This window comes from Ambystoma mexicanum, chromosome 4p, assembly GCF_040938575.1.
Source record: "Ambystoma mexicanum isolate Mex_15411 chromosome 4p, UKY_AmexF1_1, whole genome shotgun sequence".
Classification (NCBI taxonomy): Eukaryota; Metazoa; Chordata; class Amphibia; order Caudata; family Ambystomatidae; genus Ambystoma; species Ambystoma mexicanum.
Window position 1 is genome coordinate 1,220,973,829 of NC_090927.1, and position 17,090 is coordinate 1,220,990,918.

A 17,090-nucleotide genomic window follows, 5' to 3' on the forward strand; every position below is an offset into this window, starting at 1 on the left:
CCACGCTTTGTCGGTGGAGCATCCCTTTTTGGTTTTTCACAAGGATAAGGTGGTCCTACGGACAGACCCTTACCTGCCGAAGGTGGTCTCTGATTTCCATCTGAACCAGTCAATCTCCCTGCCAGTCTTTTTTCTGAACCCTGCTTCAGAAGCGGAAAGGGTTCTGTATTGTTTGGATGTTAGAAGGGCTCTTAAGTTCTATCTGGACAGAACATCCGAATTTAGGAGGTTGGTGACCTTTGGTAATCCGCAAGGTAAGCGGGCCTCTAAGGCGACTATTTCCAGATGGATCGCTGCCTGTATTACAGAGTCTTACACTGTCCAAGGTCTGCAGCCTCCGAAAGGTATTCATGCACACCTGGTGCGGGGCAAGACAGCCACAGTTACCTTTCAGAAATATGTCCTCTGGGAGACCATCGCAAAGGCGGCTACTTAGGCCTCCCCATCGGATTTTTGGAAACATTATTGTCTAGACTTGAGCTCCAGATCTGATGCTCAGTTTGGTCAGGCTGTGCTGAAGAACCTTTTTCAGTAAGGGTTTTTTTTCCATCCATCCGTAGTTCCTGTGAGGAGTGCTTGGGAATCTCCCAGAAGTATGGAGGAAAGGGTACAGGACGTAGGAGTATAACCAGGTTACTCACCGTATTGACCACTTTAGTCCTAGTCCATAGTCCCCTTTCCTCCACACGCCCGCCGCCGTCCCCTCTAATAAGGTTCCTCTGTTATTGCTTGAAGGTCTCTGACCTGGCGATAGAAAAGGACTGATGGGCGATGCGGAGCCGAGATGGGCGGGGTTACGGCCGCGTTCTGTACCCCGCGTAGAAAGAGAGGAAGGACTAAAATGCAACATTTTTGATGCTTTTACAAAGTGCTCCGGTCCCGTCCCTCAGGACGGAGGAATGTCCCATAAGTATGGAGGAAAGGGGAATATGGACTAGGAGTAAGGTGGTCACTACAGTGAGTAATCTGGTTAAATTGTTACGGTGATCTGAGAAGCAGTCTTCTGTCATATTTACATACAAAATGTGTATATTCAATTATTACCCTACCATAGTTTGTACATCTTTAACACCCTGGGAAGGTTTAAAGGCTAAGTTGGTCTTGTCAGAATTTATGCATGTTACCTTCAGGTAATACACACATCCCAGTAGCTAATGCACACATCCCAGTAGCCAGTGCTTAACCAGCTGTGCGATCTTTCCGACTAGGACTTTCCATGCCTTCTTTTCTGAGGCTTTTGAGCAAGCAAGGCAGTAGGTTCCTTGTTACTAATCTCTACAGGAACTAATTGATGCTGCTAGGGTCCATTCTTATTCCTTTGCGCGACCTATTCAGAAGGGCCAAATGTTTGCCATGGAGAAAGTAAATTCAGGGGCAGAAAAAGCAATCCATAATTCTTTTTTTTTGTTAACTTTTATTTATAGGCAGAGGTTACAGCAAAACACAACAATAGAGAATCATGTATGATCATTTACATCAGTAAGACACAGTTAACAGAAATGAATGATATACATCAACATAAAAGGGGAACCATTCAATGTAGGACATCAGAGTGTCAGCCCTGTGAGGGCCCAGGCGAGTTACTTTTGGATGTGCTTTCAGCTTGATTAATGAGATAACTGTTAAACGCGGCCCATATGTTCTTGGGACGAGAGTGCACGGGGAGCGTAGTTGGGTATTCCTCTTCACAGGTTCTGGACCAGGTGAGTGCTTTGAGCCACCTCTGAAATGTTGGAGGGGAGGGGCTCTTCCAGCACTGGTGGATTCTTTTCTTAGCCACCATGCAACTTATATTTAGGAACCCATCTACCCGTCTAGTATCACCAGTATCCCACACTCCGAACAATATGCCCAGTGGCCTGGAGTCCATCACTGTACAGGTGATGTCAGCGAGGGCCTTCAGGATCCCATCCCAGAAATTCCCCAATTTGTGACACGTCCAGAATATGTGTAAATGGTTTGCGCTCTCCGATTTGCAGCGGGTAAAGGTGTGTGTGTCCGTGTGGGTAAACCTAGAGCTCTTCCATGGAGTATAGTACAATCTGTTTAATAATTTAAACTGCATGACACAGTAACGAAAATTGAAGGATACCCTATTTGTGTGAGAGCACATCTTCTTCCGGAGGAGGTCAGAGATCTCAAGATCCAACTCGTCTGCCCACACAATGCGTGCTTTGGACTGGTGGGTCCCCGCCAGTAACATTTTGTATAGAGTGGAGACAAAACTGTGGACACCACTAGAATTAACTATAAAGGCAACTTCAGGGTTATCAGGAGGTTCATAGGAAAATTAGACCACTTGGCCCGAAAGGCAGCGCAGAGCCTGTAGTACTGAAACATCTCGAGTGGGTACCCAGAGTGGCCCTGCTTCCATGTCTGTGGGTCAATAAATTTCATGTTAGGAAAAAAGTCAGTTAGCCCCCGGTAACCCATGGCCTCCCATTGTCGGGCCACGGCTGTTTCGTGTGTGGGTACCAGGCCGGGGAACCTCCATACAGGAAGCCATTTGTAATAGGGGCAGGAGCGTGTTATCATGTTTAGGAGACGGCCCCAGGCAAGAAGGGTGGAGGCTACTGGGTCGAGGTGGGAATCGGCACATATTCTCTATGAAATATTAGGGCCATTATATCAATCTCAGCTGCAGCCAGTTTTTCCAGTTTGACGTGTGGACGGGTCAGGGAGCTTGGGTACCAATAAGATGCGTATTGGGCCTGTCCAGCTATCCAATATAGCATCATATCAGGAGCAATGAATCTCCCCTTCTCATATGGGAGTGCCATGTCTGACCATTTCTTACGGACCGCACCACAGTGCCATATCAACTGTGTGCAAGATTTGTGCAGCTTAGTGAAGTATTGTTTCCCAGGCCAAATATGATCTAGAGCAGTTTAGGCACCAGGATCATCTTAATGAAGGAGAGTTTCCCAGCATGTGATAACAGGAGAGAGCAGCACCTCTTCATTTTTGCTTCAGCTGATTGTGCCGTAGCTATGTAATTATCTGTTAGCAGAGCTGACTGGGATAGGGACACCTTAACTTCCAAGTATTTGATTCCCTGAGGGGACCAACGGAGTGGGTATTCCGAAACAGGTGGTTGTATAGCAGTGGTGAGTGGGAGAATTTCCGACTTGGAGTAATTAATCGTGAAGCCAGAGGAGGCGCCCACTTGTGTGATGTCCCGCAAGATGGGGTCCAAGTGATTGGTGGGGTCTCTAATATATGACAATGCATCATCTGCATACAGGGAGATGATCTCAGGGGAGTCCTTTAGTCGTATCCCTCTGTGGGCGTTATGTGCCCTTTCATAATATGCCATTGGCTCTATCCCTAGTGCGAAAAGGATCGGGGAGAACGGACAACCCTGTCGAGTGCCCCTGAAGAGTGTGAGTAGAGTGGATGTTAAGGAATACTCTCGCCACAGGGGAGGTGTACAGCAATTTGATGTATCCCATCATGTTGGGGCCAATCCCCATCGTCTCGAGAACCAGCCACATATATTTCCATGAGACCATGTCAAATGCTTTTTGTGCATCAAGTGTGACCGCTATAGCATTTGAGTCCTGGTCAATTCTGGCCATCACATTGAAAAGCCGCCGGAAATTGTGGGATGTAGATCGACCAGGGACGAAACCACCCTGATTTTCCTGTACCAGGTGGGTCAGTATTGGGAGGAACCGATTCGCTATAACCTTTGCAAAAATCTTGGTGTAAATGTTCATTAAGGAGAGGGGCCTATATGAGCCTCACTCGTCACCGGGTTTACCAGGCCTAAGCAGTACTGTTATGACTGCTTCATGCAGGGAGGAAGGGAGGATGGATTCACAGAGCGAGTCCTTCCAGATCTCTAATAGTTTAGGAGCAAGAAGCGCAGCGTGTTCTTGGTAGAGCTCAGGGGTGAGCCATTCCGGGCCTGGTGCCTTGCCCTTCGGTAGATCTGAGATGGCTTTAGTGCTCTCTTCTAGTAAGATCGGGGATTCTAGTTAATCTCTAGTCAATTGGGAGATATATGTTGTGGGGATTTGGTCAAGGAGATCTCTCATATGTTGCTCGCTATGCTCCGGGGGTAGTGCGTACAGGTTGGTGTAGAACTCTGTGAATGGCTCTAATATCTGCTGATCTGCTTATTGAGGGGTGTCCTGCACGTCCTTAACACACTCAATTAGGGTTGGACCCCATTCTTTTGTTGTTAATTTTGCTAGTGTCCTGCCCGGTCTCTCCCCTTCCCCGTATATTTCCGAGCAGCTGTGGGCGACTAAAGTAGCAGAGCTCTCTTATGGTGTGCATTTCGAAGACTTTAAATTCCTCGTTTATTTGTGCAAGTTTAGTTGGATCAGCCGCTGTCGCGTAGTCCAGTTCTAGCTCCTGCAATTTAGCTTCAGATCTATTGAGGTCCTTTCTTATTGTCTTCAGTATCCCTGCCTCCCTTGATATGGATATCCCTCTGATGTACACTTTAAAGGTGTCCCATCGGACTCCAACAGAGGTGTCCTGCGCGGAGTTACACTCAAAGAAGTTCACAATGTCTGCCAGTATGTCCGCTTTGAAAACTGTCAAGGGGAGCAGCGGGCTTGAAGCGCCATGTGCTAAATGTTCGTATGGATGGGCCCAGGTCGAATGACTGGGTGATCGGAGCATGGTCGGACAATGTGCGAGCATGTATCTGGGCTTCATCTATTCTCCCCACCAGATCACCTGACAACAAAAATAGATAGATTCTGGAGGAACTATCATGTACAGACGAATAGTAGGTGTATTCACGGGATCGGGGATGGAGGGATCTCCAAGCGTCGCAAACCACCTAGTTCTAAACAGTGCACGTGCAATCTGCGTGCCGCACGCGACAGTGTTCTAGATGCAATTCCTGTTCTATCCAGATTGACGTCGAGAATTAGGTTCATATTGCTCCCCCCCCTCCCCCAAATAATTTGGACTCCCGTATAGCTCAACAGAATGGCAGCAAGGTCATCGAAGAAGCTCGGGGTAGCTACATTTGGGGCGTAGGTATGTACCAAAAGACATTCCCTGTTTATTATATTGCATTGTAGGACAATGTACCTGCCTTCAGGGTCAATGTAACTTTTGTGTAGTTTGAATTTAATGGAGTTATGTATTAACGTTAGTACGCCTCTGGCTTGCGTAGAGTAGGTTGTGTGAAACCTGTTGGGCCCCCAGGATGGTGCAATACTCATTGCTAGGTGACCCTGAGTATGCGTTTCCTGTAGAATGAGTATCTTGATGCCGTGCCTTTGGACATACTGTGCGATTTTACGAGCCTTAGAGTAGTTAATCAATCCCTGGACAATAGAGAACATTATAGCTATGGTCATTTGTGTGTCCTAGGGTACATCCCAGTAAGTGTAATTTGACGTGTGTCTAGTAATGGGGCTGTTCCCAATATAACACCTCTCCATGACGTGAATCGCTGTTTTACCTCTGCCATTTTCAATTTGAACCCTTAAAACAGATCCACCCCCCCCCGCCCACACCAGCCTGTCATAGCTGATAGTGACCTCCCCTCCCCTCTCTCCCTCCCTCCCATAACCATCAACAATCCCAACAAAGCTACCAGAACAGGTGACAGTGGGCCAGTCCAAACGTGGACCAAGTGCAGTGTTGGACCAACAGGGGCCAGTACCCGACAAACTCTCAAACAACCATTGCAACTGCAGTGGGGTGCGCTGTTGTTGTGCATTCGACTTATCAGGAGCAGTGAAGTGCCAAAGCTGGCGCATGGATCGGCAGTGTGCATAACTATGATATGGGTCTTTTCACTGGTGCGGGTGTTAGTAGAGAGTGAACTTAATGTATTAGGAAAGCTGTGGTCCAGTAATGACAGATACTACCAATAGTCCATGTGTAGTCCCAAATAGAATCAACAATAGTCAATACAGCAAAACAGATAATCACTCGCCAGGAGGCGGTTTGCTACAACACGAGGTAGTGAAGTGCCCCACAACATGCCAGGCAAAGCAGACCAGCACTGGGGGTGGGTGTGGCTGGTTTCCATTGACCCAAGGAATGACGAATAATATTACTAAAACATAAACAATGTGGGGGCAATGGGTCATGGTTCAGTCATTGTCCATGAGGTCTTCAGCTGAGTTATGAAGAGGTATCTCGGACTCAATGAATTTCACTGCTTCATCTGGGACAGTAAAAAAGTACAGTTTCTGCTGAAAGGTGAACCTGAGCCGAGCCGGGAAAACTATGGCGTAGGGAATGTCACGCTCTCAACAACTTTTTAACTCCCAAATATTGGCGCCGCTCCTGCTGTACCCCAATGGAAAAGTCAGGGAAGATCCTGATGGTTTGTGAGCCGAGACGCAGCACTCCCTTTTCTCGTGACAGACGGAGGATGAGATCTCTGTCTCTGTAATTGAGGATCCTGGCAATGACGGGTCTGGGGAAGTCTCCTGGTTTAGGACGTGGTTAAAGGGCGCGGTGGGCACGTTCAACAGTGAAGAAGGGAGACAAGTCAGGGCCATCCAGTAGCTCTTTAAGCAGATTTTTGACTGCCAGTTCCATGCGGCCTTTGAGGGCATTTTCGGGGATCCCGATAATCCGAATGTTTCTGCGTGATCTGGTTCCAAGTCATCACATTTTGCCCTGACGGTCTTCATGTCGCGGGTAAGTGATGCAACTGTGTCCTGGAGGGGGTACGTAGGCCATCTTTGTTGACGCCAATCCTGGACTCTGCGTCGGTAATTCTAGTGCCAGCCTGGTCAAGTTGAGACTTGAATGACGCGACATTAGCGTTGATATCGTCCAGCTTTTCATGGAAAGAGGCAAAGTTCGTGGCCATGGATTCCATCAGTGCGGCGAGGTTGGGTGTCAGAGTATCTGGACATGGTTGAGGTTCATCCTGATTAAAGGATGTGTCCCGCCTCTGGGCGAGGTGTAGCCTTGGTAAATTTGTCCATGGCCCCACCTTGTTGGCAGTGCGAGAGCTATTCGACATCACTATGTAACCAATGGATCACAGTTTTCTGAACCTATGGTGCCCGGACGTGGGGCTCAGTACAGTAGTTAGGGCCTAAATCGGCTGGGCACCAGATGTCACTGTAAAGTATTGGGAGGGCAGAATTGGGAGCCCAGTAGGATGAGTGTTCTGCAGATTCTTGGGGCGGGCTGGCGCTGTGCCCACATGAGCCTTGATGTGGTAGTGTGGCCAAGACGGTGAGCAATTGGTAGACAGTAAAGATGTGCTATGCGTACAGTCAACTCAGTGTTCAGTCACTGAATCAGACGGCCACCAGGTTGGGCCTTGATGAGGGCATGAAGGGTGATGTGTAGCGAGATTTTAAGGCACAGGCAGTTGAGTGCAAGTACTGTAATGAAGCATAGATATAGTCTATAGCACAGGACCCCAGTCCAAGGGGGGAATCTCGCACGTGTGCCATGCGACCTTGCAGGTATTTGCAGCAGTGTGCACAGTAGTAGTTGGCAGTGGTGCATGGCGAAGTTCAGGCACCTAGAGCAAGTCCCACGTGTTGTGGTGGGTAAGGGAGCGTTGTGGGAGGGGGTCCAGGAATAGGTATGGTAAGAGACTTGAGGTCGCTTCAGGCCTGGCCCCACCTGGCATCCAATGACTCATGTGTAGGTCACAACCCTCTCCTCAACTGTGTCGAGGCTGGTCCCCGCTTAAGCCTTGAGTCCAAGGGGACTCAGCGGCCCACAGTCATCAGCCAGGGCCGGGAGAGCGGCGTGGCCGGGAACGAGCTCAGCAGGGGAGGCCCAGGAGAAACCTTGGGGCTAATGTCACCAAGCCCGGCCACGCATCACAGCAGGCGCCAGATTTGGCAGAGCAGCGGCCGGCGGGGGCCGGGCCCGGAGCCCAGTCCCAAGAAAAAGGGCAGTGGAGGCGCAGCACTGGGCGGCCTCCCTTTGGTGGGCTGGGCCCAGGCCGGGACTGGCGCGGCTGCAGCTCCGGTCCGGGCAGGTAGTCAGGGACCGCTCCAGGGATCACCGCCGATCTCAGTAGTCGGGTGCTATGAATGCACCGTATTGCATGTGGCGTGGTGCAGCTGGCCACAGTGGACTCGGCCCAGGCACAAACCGCTCAATGTCACCCGAATTAGCTGCCGACAAGGGCAACTCCCACCAGGGCGACGGGTGGTCGTATCTGGCCTCCCAGGCTCCGATTTTCTTCGAGTTTGAAGGCAGGCACACCTGACGATATCTGCTACACGCCACACCAAGGTTCGCATCGGGGTGTATGAAGTAACCGCCGTTGAAATCGGAAATTTTTAGAGTTTACACGGAGCTCCAAAGCTAATCGGCCATTTTCAGGCTGCTCAATAGCACCCCATCCATCATTATTTCTGATATTATTCCTGATCTACTTTTCATTGTGTTACAGGGATTGCAATGATCTGAAAACTAGTCATGGTAAGTTTATTGCATAGTTATTAGAAAACAAGAGCTGTGGCAGTTGTCCCGAGGGATTAGGAGCCCCTCCCAGCTTGGGGGTGGGAGGCCTACCAAGGTGGAAGCCACAGCCAGTCCTACTCTAGAGATGGACTGTGGCAGGCAGTTGAGAGGGTCCCAAATCCTGTACCCCACCCCCAAGTGCCTGTTTGTATTTGAATAGTGCCACCTTGCATCACCCCTTATCTCTGCAAACAAATGCTTGCAAATTTGGTTTGTTTCATTGCAGGCAAGTTCAAGGCCCAGTGGCCCAGGCAGATCACCTAAACTAATGTAACCTATCCTGGCCTCCACTGTTATAAGCAACAGAATGATCTGCGTTGTCGGAGAGGGACCGGCGAGCAGAGAGACAGATGAGCTGCGCAGCAGCAGCACACCGAGCACAACTTCAAAGGTCAGCGGTGCAAACCATACCCTGGCAACGGAGACCAAGGACCCTATGCGAGAATCCTATTTCTGTGTTGCAGAGTGGTTTACCACGAAACTTAAAGGGGGAAGTTCACTCAAAAATGTTATTGTCTCAAAAGATGGGCCATAATAAAAAATAGATACAAAAAATATTTGTAAGTACCTATGTACATTTTTGAGCAAAAGAGGCTCAAAGTAAAACATTTCAAGCACTAGGAGGCATCCATTTTGTGAAATTAATGAGCCTACTGTGCTTGTGTTAAGCTCTTCCCTCGCGCAATAATGAAGCAAAAGCCACCTACTGGTAGCTTTTGCTTATTACCGCCTGAGAGCAGAGAATGCGGTCAGGCTCCTTCCCCCATGCTGCTGGTGAATCCTTCTTTGTGCTGTTTTTTTTCCTGATTTCCCAGGCTCCCCTGAGCTGGGGGAGCCCACTAAACCTGTAGGGAAAGTCCAGGCAATTATTAATACAACCTTGTTGTAGTTATGATCCATTGCTTTCTTTTCAAGTCTCCTGAGATCCCCCTGAGCCGGGGGGAGCCCTGGAGACTTAAAGCAAAAGTTCCGGAAATTATAAATACAACTTATTTATAATTGCCAGTACAATATTTAAAAAGAATGTACTGGCAATTATAAATGCAACATTAACTTAAAAAGGAAGTCCAGGCAATAATGAATACTTTGCCAGCCGAGTATTCATAATTGCTGCGCGGGAAACTAGAAAAGAAAGTTGCAGCAATTACGAAAACGCCACCGCCGGCTGGTGAAGTATTTATAATTGCTGCTCCTTTCAGTTTACGTTTTCTGTGTTTCTGTATGTTTGGGGAGCGCAGAAAAAGTAAAGTGAAAGTCAATGCAGCATCCTCTGTTCATGTTAAGCTCTGCTTTCTGGCAGCAGTAAGCAAAATCTCCCAGTCGAGCGCTTTTGCTTGATTATTGCCACCAGAACTTCCCCTTTAAATCCTAAATACCTAACTGGGAATATGCAGCAACCAAACTGGGACATTTACAGATGAGGGCTGCCATTATTGCTGCATGACAGCTTAGTGCAAGGAAAAAGGGGCAGAGGTTGGCCCCTTTATTGCCAGTTGCAGGAATTTAGAGGGCCATTTTTCATGGAAACGAGGCCGCTATGCAGGCAGTGATTGGAAGGGGAGAAGAGTGGTGAAGACTGCAAAGTTACTGGTGGCAAAGTTGGGTATTTTATCAAGTGCAGAGAAAGAGTTAAGGGGAAGACCAAGGAAGAGGTTGGCACAGTTGTCAAGGTGACTAAGTAGCAAAGTCATTTTAAGTGTTTTGGAAAAGTTGAAGTTGCCAAGGAGGTGGGTTTTCCTGATATTAAGGAGTTGATCCTTGCTCCCATGGAGGTGGAAGAATACAGTGGTGGGCGATTAACATAGTTATCAAGTGCAAAAACTGTATTTTTGTGAACATATTTATTTACACTGATGGTCATTTCAGGGATGTGTGCTCCTATTTCAAGTTAACTGTTGTCTTAAGGTGTATGACCGTTTTCCTTCTAGCCATATTTTCTCAATGGTATTTTTGAATTGTTGAAAAAACTGTCTATAAAGCCAACTGCTTTCAAATGCACACTCTGTTTGGATATAGTTTCTTTCAGAAAAAAGCTGTTCTGTGTTTGAAGTTAAATTTAGGAATGCGTATGAGATAACACTACCTATTATTTTTTTCTTACAGTAACCGGGCCTCTTTCAGAACAACAGATTGCATATGTTTCTAGGGAAACGCTTCAGGTATTTAGGAATGTTTACATTTTTACTTTGCCTTTTGGTAGCTGAAACCATCTCTTGATATAATGCACTAATTGGGTACTAAATATGAATTTCTTTAAACCTTTTTTTGCAGCTGTACTACTCTGAATAAAATGGTGCACCTTTGGGTTGCTTTACACTAGTCCCTGCCCTTGTCTTTTGGTGTTTCGACAGAAGCTGGTCCTAACTATGATGGTTTATTCATATGTTTAATAACTCCACCCAAAAGAAAGCAGCCCACTATGTGGCTGTTGCATACAACAGCCTCCTTGAGTATGGTGTACATTAAAAAGCACCACTAAATAAATAAATAACAAATATCCTTCGATATCTGGCAGCAAGACCTGTGTCAGGGGTTAGTGGTTTAAATGGTGAGTCAAGCTGTGTTTACCCTGAAGTGTAAAGTGTTATAGTTGGAAGTTATGGCCTAGAAAAATATCCATACTGACACGCTCAGGTTATCTGAGACTGTGATAAGGGAAGAGTAGGACTCATGCTCCAACCTTATTTTGAGAGATTGTGGCTGAGTTTTGGACTTGGAAGTAACCTGCACTGCATTGTTATGCAATGTGGTGGTAGCGATAAATGGAGGCATGAAGGAGAACAGCATTAAGCTGCATGCACTTAGAGGGGCTAATCTTGGTTAACACTGTTGCACCGCATGTGAGAACTATGAGGAAACTATGTGTAGGCCATTTATTCAGTGTTTTAGCGTTTGCTGAGAAACATGGCCTGGAACAAGCAGCATGTTCAGAACATTGGAGAGCTTCTTGGCTGCAAACTGTGGTGACCAGTATAACTTGAGGGTCAAAGCTAATTTCTTGCAAAATGCAATTACCTAAAGGCTGATCTGGATCATGATTTCTGACAGTATCTTGGTCAAGAAGAAAATATTTCAGATGTGTTATGGTTCTCTTTTCTAGTTGGGGCCAGCACAGGGGATTGACTCGTGCCTGCCGGACAATTCTATGTTATCAACAGTGGTTTTGTAGATGTGAGTGAACTCCCTGATAAATTGACAGATAACTGTTGTTATCCTAGTCATCCTTCACCCTGCAGATGTTTGATCTGACTGAAGGTACGGTCACCCTTGGAACCCAGCGGTAGAACACTCAGACCAATACTCTGTAGTCACACACATCAGTCATGCAGGATTCTAACCACGCAGGGAGGCGTGAACTACAGACACCTTTTTGATTTTTTCTTGCAAAATGTTTTGTACAAAAATAGGCAGTTGGGGGTCAGTATAGCAGTGGTTTTTATACGCTTTTCCTTCAACATTGAAGGCGTAACCCACCTCCCTTGCCCAGGCTCCCTTCTCCAAAAAGGTCTTGTTACAGTACAGATTTGCTATAGCCAGAGTAACTCTACTATCCAGTCCCTCCCTATCCTAGGGAAGGCATAAAGGCAGGCTGTAGCCTTATCTCTCCAACTCTCTTTGAAACTTCTTCTGTGACCTATGAGGGGTAATGTATGATCTCCCTGGCATGTCTTTCTTCAGGACGATAGTCTTTCAACCTTTTTTTCTCACGCTCCTCTTCCAAGGTCTGTCTCCTCTCTCTCTCCCCTCTATACATTCCGTCTCCTGGTCTGATCGCACTCCATCCCTGCTCCGGTTTCTACTTTTCCACTCCCACCTGATCTTATCCACTTCTCTAAAGTCTCACTCTTCCCCACACTACCTCTGCTCTACTCTTCTCCACCCTCCTGCCTTTCAGTTCTCTCTCTCTGCTTCTCTACCCTTCTCTCGTACTGTATCTTTTCTCGCTTCCCATTTCTACTCCCCCTAACTATCCTGATATAACCTCCCTCCCTTTCATTTTCTCTCTTGCTCATTCTAAGCCAAATTGGTACCACTCTGTCAATCCCAACAACTTACCTTCACTTTCTCAGAACATTCCAAAAGTCTCCTCCTTCTCCACCTGCCTCTCTGGTACCCCACGTACCTTCTCCAGCCTCACTCTCAGGTCTCACTTCATACTGCCCAAGGTCTTTTTATTGCCCTACTGTTCCTGTCTAGAAGCTTCCCTCTGCTCCCGTTGGGTACTTGAGTCAGTTGCCTCCCTGAGCCACTCTTCCTGAGCTACCACTAACTCCTCCCAGCTTTACTTTTGTTCTGGGTCTTCCCCTGACTGTATTCTTAAGGTCCTTTAACCCCTCCCCCTTTCCAGCCTCCATCTGTGTCCAGCTTACCATGAGGTTCCCTGTATAGTTTGTTCCCTGGGCCTCTCCTCTACTTGGTACTTTGTGGTTCAAACAGGATATGGGTAGTAATCCTGCTTCTCACCTATTCTTGTTTAGTCCCTTGCTAGTTTCTGCTCTGCCGCTGCCCCATTGTTTCCCTGTATCCAGGCTGGAGGCTATGTGGGTAGGTGTGGGTTTTCCTATCAGCTCTTGAATGGGGAAGTCTAGTCCATTTCATTAGAGTATCCAATCTTTTCCTCTTGTTGCGAGCAAAAGGCTCTGTTGGACCCATGCGCATTCTTGATCTTTGCTTCTGGACTGTGTTACTTCCTGCGATCCCTCTTGGATTCCATGGGTCGGAGTCTGGTTTCTGCTGGTAGTGTATTTAATAATTCAGAAAAAACAATAATCCAGCTTTCTTTGTTAGTTTACAAAACACACTGAGTGCTGTCGATCAGGTACACTTCCACTTTAATGCTGCTAGCCAGTGATCCTCCAACAATGACTGTAGTTTTCTGAGATTCTCAATTTATTTCCTGCTCATCCTCAGGGGATCCTAAAACATTCAAAGGAATCCTGAGCTAATTTTCTTATCACTTTTATCCACTGTTATCCTGAAAGTTGCTTTCTCTGTTGGGTGTCTATTTTTGTTATCCCATTCTTAATGTGGTGGTAAGATGCGTCAGGAGATTGGATACTAGATTTTTATATTGCATCTCTGATAACCATGACGTTGATGGCTACAGGCATTACTGAAAGCAAACAAAAGCTATTGCAATTTATAATGGATGTTTGGGCTCTAGATCTAGGCACTGCTCCTCTGGAAAAGTCTCCATTTAAACCCCTGAAGGATCTTCTAAAAGTCAGGCAGACAAATATGTAGCCTGGGAGCAAGCTAAAAGATTAAATGATGCCTTGCTTAGGGCTTAGTTGTAGCCATTCATCAGTGTGTGCCCTTCGACATCAAAAGCCTATTGGGACAGAGAGCACTATACACATAGAGCAGAAGTTTGCCTTTGTTTTGATGCTATAAATGTCTGTGTTAAGGCCGCTCTTTCCTACAAGAAGCACATCAACATAATGATCTCTTGCTTTAGCAGGCCCCATTAATTTCTTCACCCGCCTCTGCACCTCCATAAAACTTGGTGCTTTCCACAGGCAGAGACCCTATGGCATCGCAGGACCGGCTTGTGATGTGCAAAGGACATTCTTCAATCTAGAACAATCTCAACCCATATGACTGCACACACAGCCCAAAGGGTCTTTTGATACTCCTCTCCCAATTATAGGAAGATTTACCTCCTCACGTTCTGAGTGGGAGGATACCCACACCATCGTGCCTACAAGTGAGGATTTTGGACCATCTAGGTCCTATTTTGTTTTTTTTGTTGGTTATATGACTTTAAGAGGAGCAGCAGATCTGAACATCTGTTGTGTAACCTACTAAGACCTATCAGTGTTCTTCAAAGTTTTGGAGGGTCCTGTTCTTAACACTGCTCTTAAGACTGCAGTTCATACACTACTTAATTTCCTATAGTACTGAGCATGCTAATGTTTCCGACACCCATCCATTTGGACTTCCTCATGAATAGAAAAAAATGTAAAGCTGTTGCAGATGATCCTTTTTTTAAATTCACAATCCTATACTTCTTTTAGTATTTTTCACAACAAGTGAAAGATTCTTTTTTTCTTACTGAAAATAAATGGACCAAAGGACCACAAATAGGGATTGTAAGGTGATGGATTGCCTTGATAAAACATATGTTCTTAGTTGCTTTAGGTTACAAAGCCTCCTGCATTATACACAAGGTATATGATAGATAATTATGGGATAAAATGAAGAAGCTCTTTAAGCCACTTACTTAAGCCCGTCACAACGACAATTCCAAAAAGATAATTTTCAAAACGGCATGGAGGAAGTATGTAGTGAGAAGCTTAACATTTGGGGGATAAGCCACCAGCTCTGTCCTTACAGCAATAATGTTCCAATTCACTTTTGTAGGAAGTAGACTTTTTCTACAAGTCTGGACGGGAATAATAGACAATTGGGTGTTGCTCATTGTGGAAACAAGTTGTACTGTAGACTTTTAGGATACTGCCCACCCCTGTTCTTGACATTATCTATGAAGATAGAGCCAAGCCAACTGTCACTCTTGAGAAGGGTGCAAGAAGATCTTCTAAAAAACAAAGCTGCAGAAGGAGGTCCATTGGAGACCTTAAATTAGGGAAGTGTTCTGTGGGTAGTTCTTCATTCAAAAGATGCCACCTGTTTGGAAATATTTAGTCTATTATGGACTTTAGATTTCTAAACGAAATCTACAAGGAACAGAAATCCGAATCTTGTCTACAGAGGAGATTAGTAATGCAAGATTGACACGCAGAATGCACGCATACTCAATGCAGTGTGTCCAGCTTAGACAATATTTACTCTCCAGATAGGCCGGCACGGTTATACATTTAAAGTGCTCCTTTTGTGGTTGAATTCAACCCCAAGGGTGTGCTTGAAATTCATATTGGATGTGGATGTTGGGTGTTGCAGCTCACCAATAAAGTTGGATCTTGTTCTTACCCCGGAAATGATACCTGGGTAATGTATGTCAAGTAGCAAGCTTTTAAGTAGGTATGTCTTTTGTCCTCTAGCATCAGTGTCAGTTCTCCACATGCACACAGTATACAATGTAATATTTGCTAAAAGTAAATTCTCACTCCCCAGTAGCTAGTGGTGAAGTACAAATTATGTGGCCTGCTTGTATGACTACTTGCTCATAGAAGCGGCAATGAACACTGCAGCAAATGAGGCCCTCTACTGCGTTGATGGGCCCTTCTCCAAAGTCTAGAGCGATTGAGCAGTTGGAAAAGAAATGGGCCCAGTGATGGACCAAACTTAATATAAGTGTTTATTTTAGAGGACATGCTTTGGTCACTTTTACTTAAAATTTCTCCTGTGGTAAAATCTTCCCGTTTAGACAGTTGTTTGCAGACACTGTCATCCTTGATTTTTCTGACCTCCCCACTCCAGACTAAATGAGGCTTCTAGAGGATTGCCTCGAAAACCAGTGATCCCAGATATAGGAAAAAATGGAGAGGACAAAATTAACATTTCATGAAGGCATTGGGATCACTTCAGTTATGGGCCAGGAGATCAATGGGGTAAGTAAGGGGTCTTTCTAAGCAGGAACTGGATTCAATAATTACTAGGGTGAGAGGTACGCTCATCTTAGCCAAGCAACCGTATGAAATATGTTGTCACAATAGGAAAGCCTACTAGATATCAGCATTTAGGAAGTTGGGGCAACAGATTCTCAAACAAATTCTCGCATGGGCTGCAGGGTAATTGATTCTTATACACACAGGCAACTTGACAACAATTGAATCAAATAAACAGGGAAGGGTGACATCCAGACCTCTGCCCTTTGAAATCCAAATAATGTGCCACTTGTCAATATCAAAGTGGGCTTGTTTAGCAGGGTCCTGATTGAAGAATACATCAGTGCTCACTGCATATACTGTTGTCAAAATATTTGTAGACTGATGGTTCCAGACATAGATCTGTTCACCACAGCAGAACCTGCCAGGAAAGTTATCCAACATTTCAGAAAGTCACATGCCAGAATAATCATTAAAGCTGCTGCTTGGCAGAGACTAGAGCGTTTCCTAGTCCATCTTCACTTATCAGAGCTTCAACATCAAAAGCTGCAATTCAGGCTGGATCTTTGGGCCAGGTTTCAAGACCGGAATTACCATTTCATCTCCCGTCAGCAAGAACAGCTTGGTTCCTGATATTTTTGCATTTTCTTTTTAAAGTATTTTATTGGCATTTTTTATCAAGTTTACACACGTGCTATTATAAGGCGTGATTATGGTGTGGCTTTGGTAAACGGTATATAAACATTAAACAACAATTAACAATAACTGTCCTCTGGCTGCTTTGTGTTGGCTTCGGTTCCCAATTCCTCATTAGCCGCCTCTTTATTTGTGGTGGTGTGACGTTGCAAGGTAGGGAAGTTCTGATCTGGAAGGGGGCTTTTGGGGTGTTTAGCCCAGTTCGTGTTGCGGTTGTGATTTATGGTATTGGTAAGTTCATGGGGGGTTTGTAATCTGCAGAGAAGTTTGTCTCTTATTAGAGTTTTCCATGATTCGAAAGTGTCGTTCATATCACCATCCGTTCTGGTGATTCCTGCGTTCCAGGCGCTGGTTTCTGCCTCTGTCTATCTCTCCATCTCCTTGATCCAAGCTTCATATCTCGGTCCTCTGGGCGATTTCCATGCCAGTGCTATGGCTCTCTTTGCAAGGATGCAC

The 17,090-nt window shown here is 45.9% G+C and overlaps 1 protein-coding gene across 4 annotated transcripts in view; it reads left to right on the forward strand.

Moving 5' to 3' along the window:
* Nucleotides 1-17,090, forward strand: part of MAP4K3 (mitogen-activated protein kinase kinase kinase kinase 3) — a 2,398,077-nt gene that overhangs the window by 504,665 nt on the left and 1,876,322 nt on the right. For all 4 annotated transcript variants that reach the window (XM_069606874.1, XM_069606875.1, XM_069606876.1 and 1 more), the window contains exon 5: nucleotides 10,534-10,589. In XM_069606874.1, coding sequence (XP_069462975.1) covers nucleotides 10,534-10,589 — 56 coding nt within the window. The remainder of the gene's footprint in view (nucleotides 1-10,533; nucleotides 10,590-17,090) is intronic.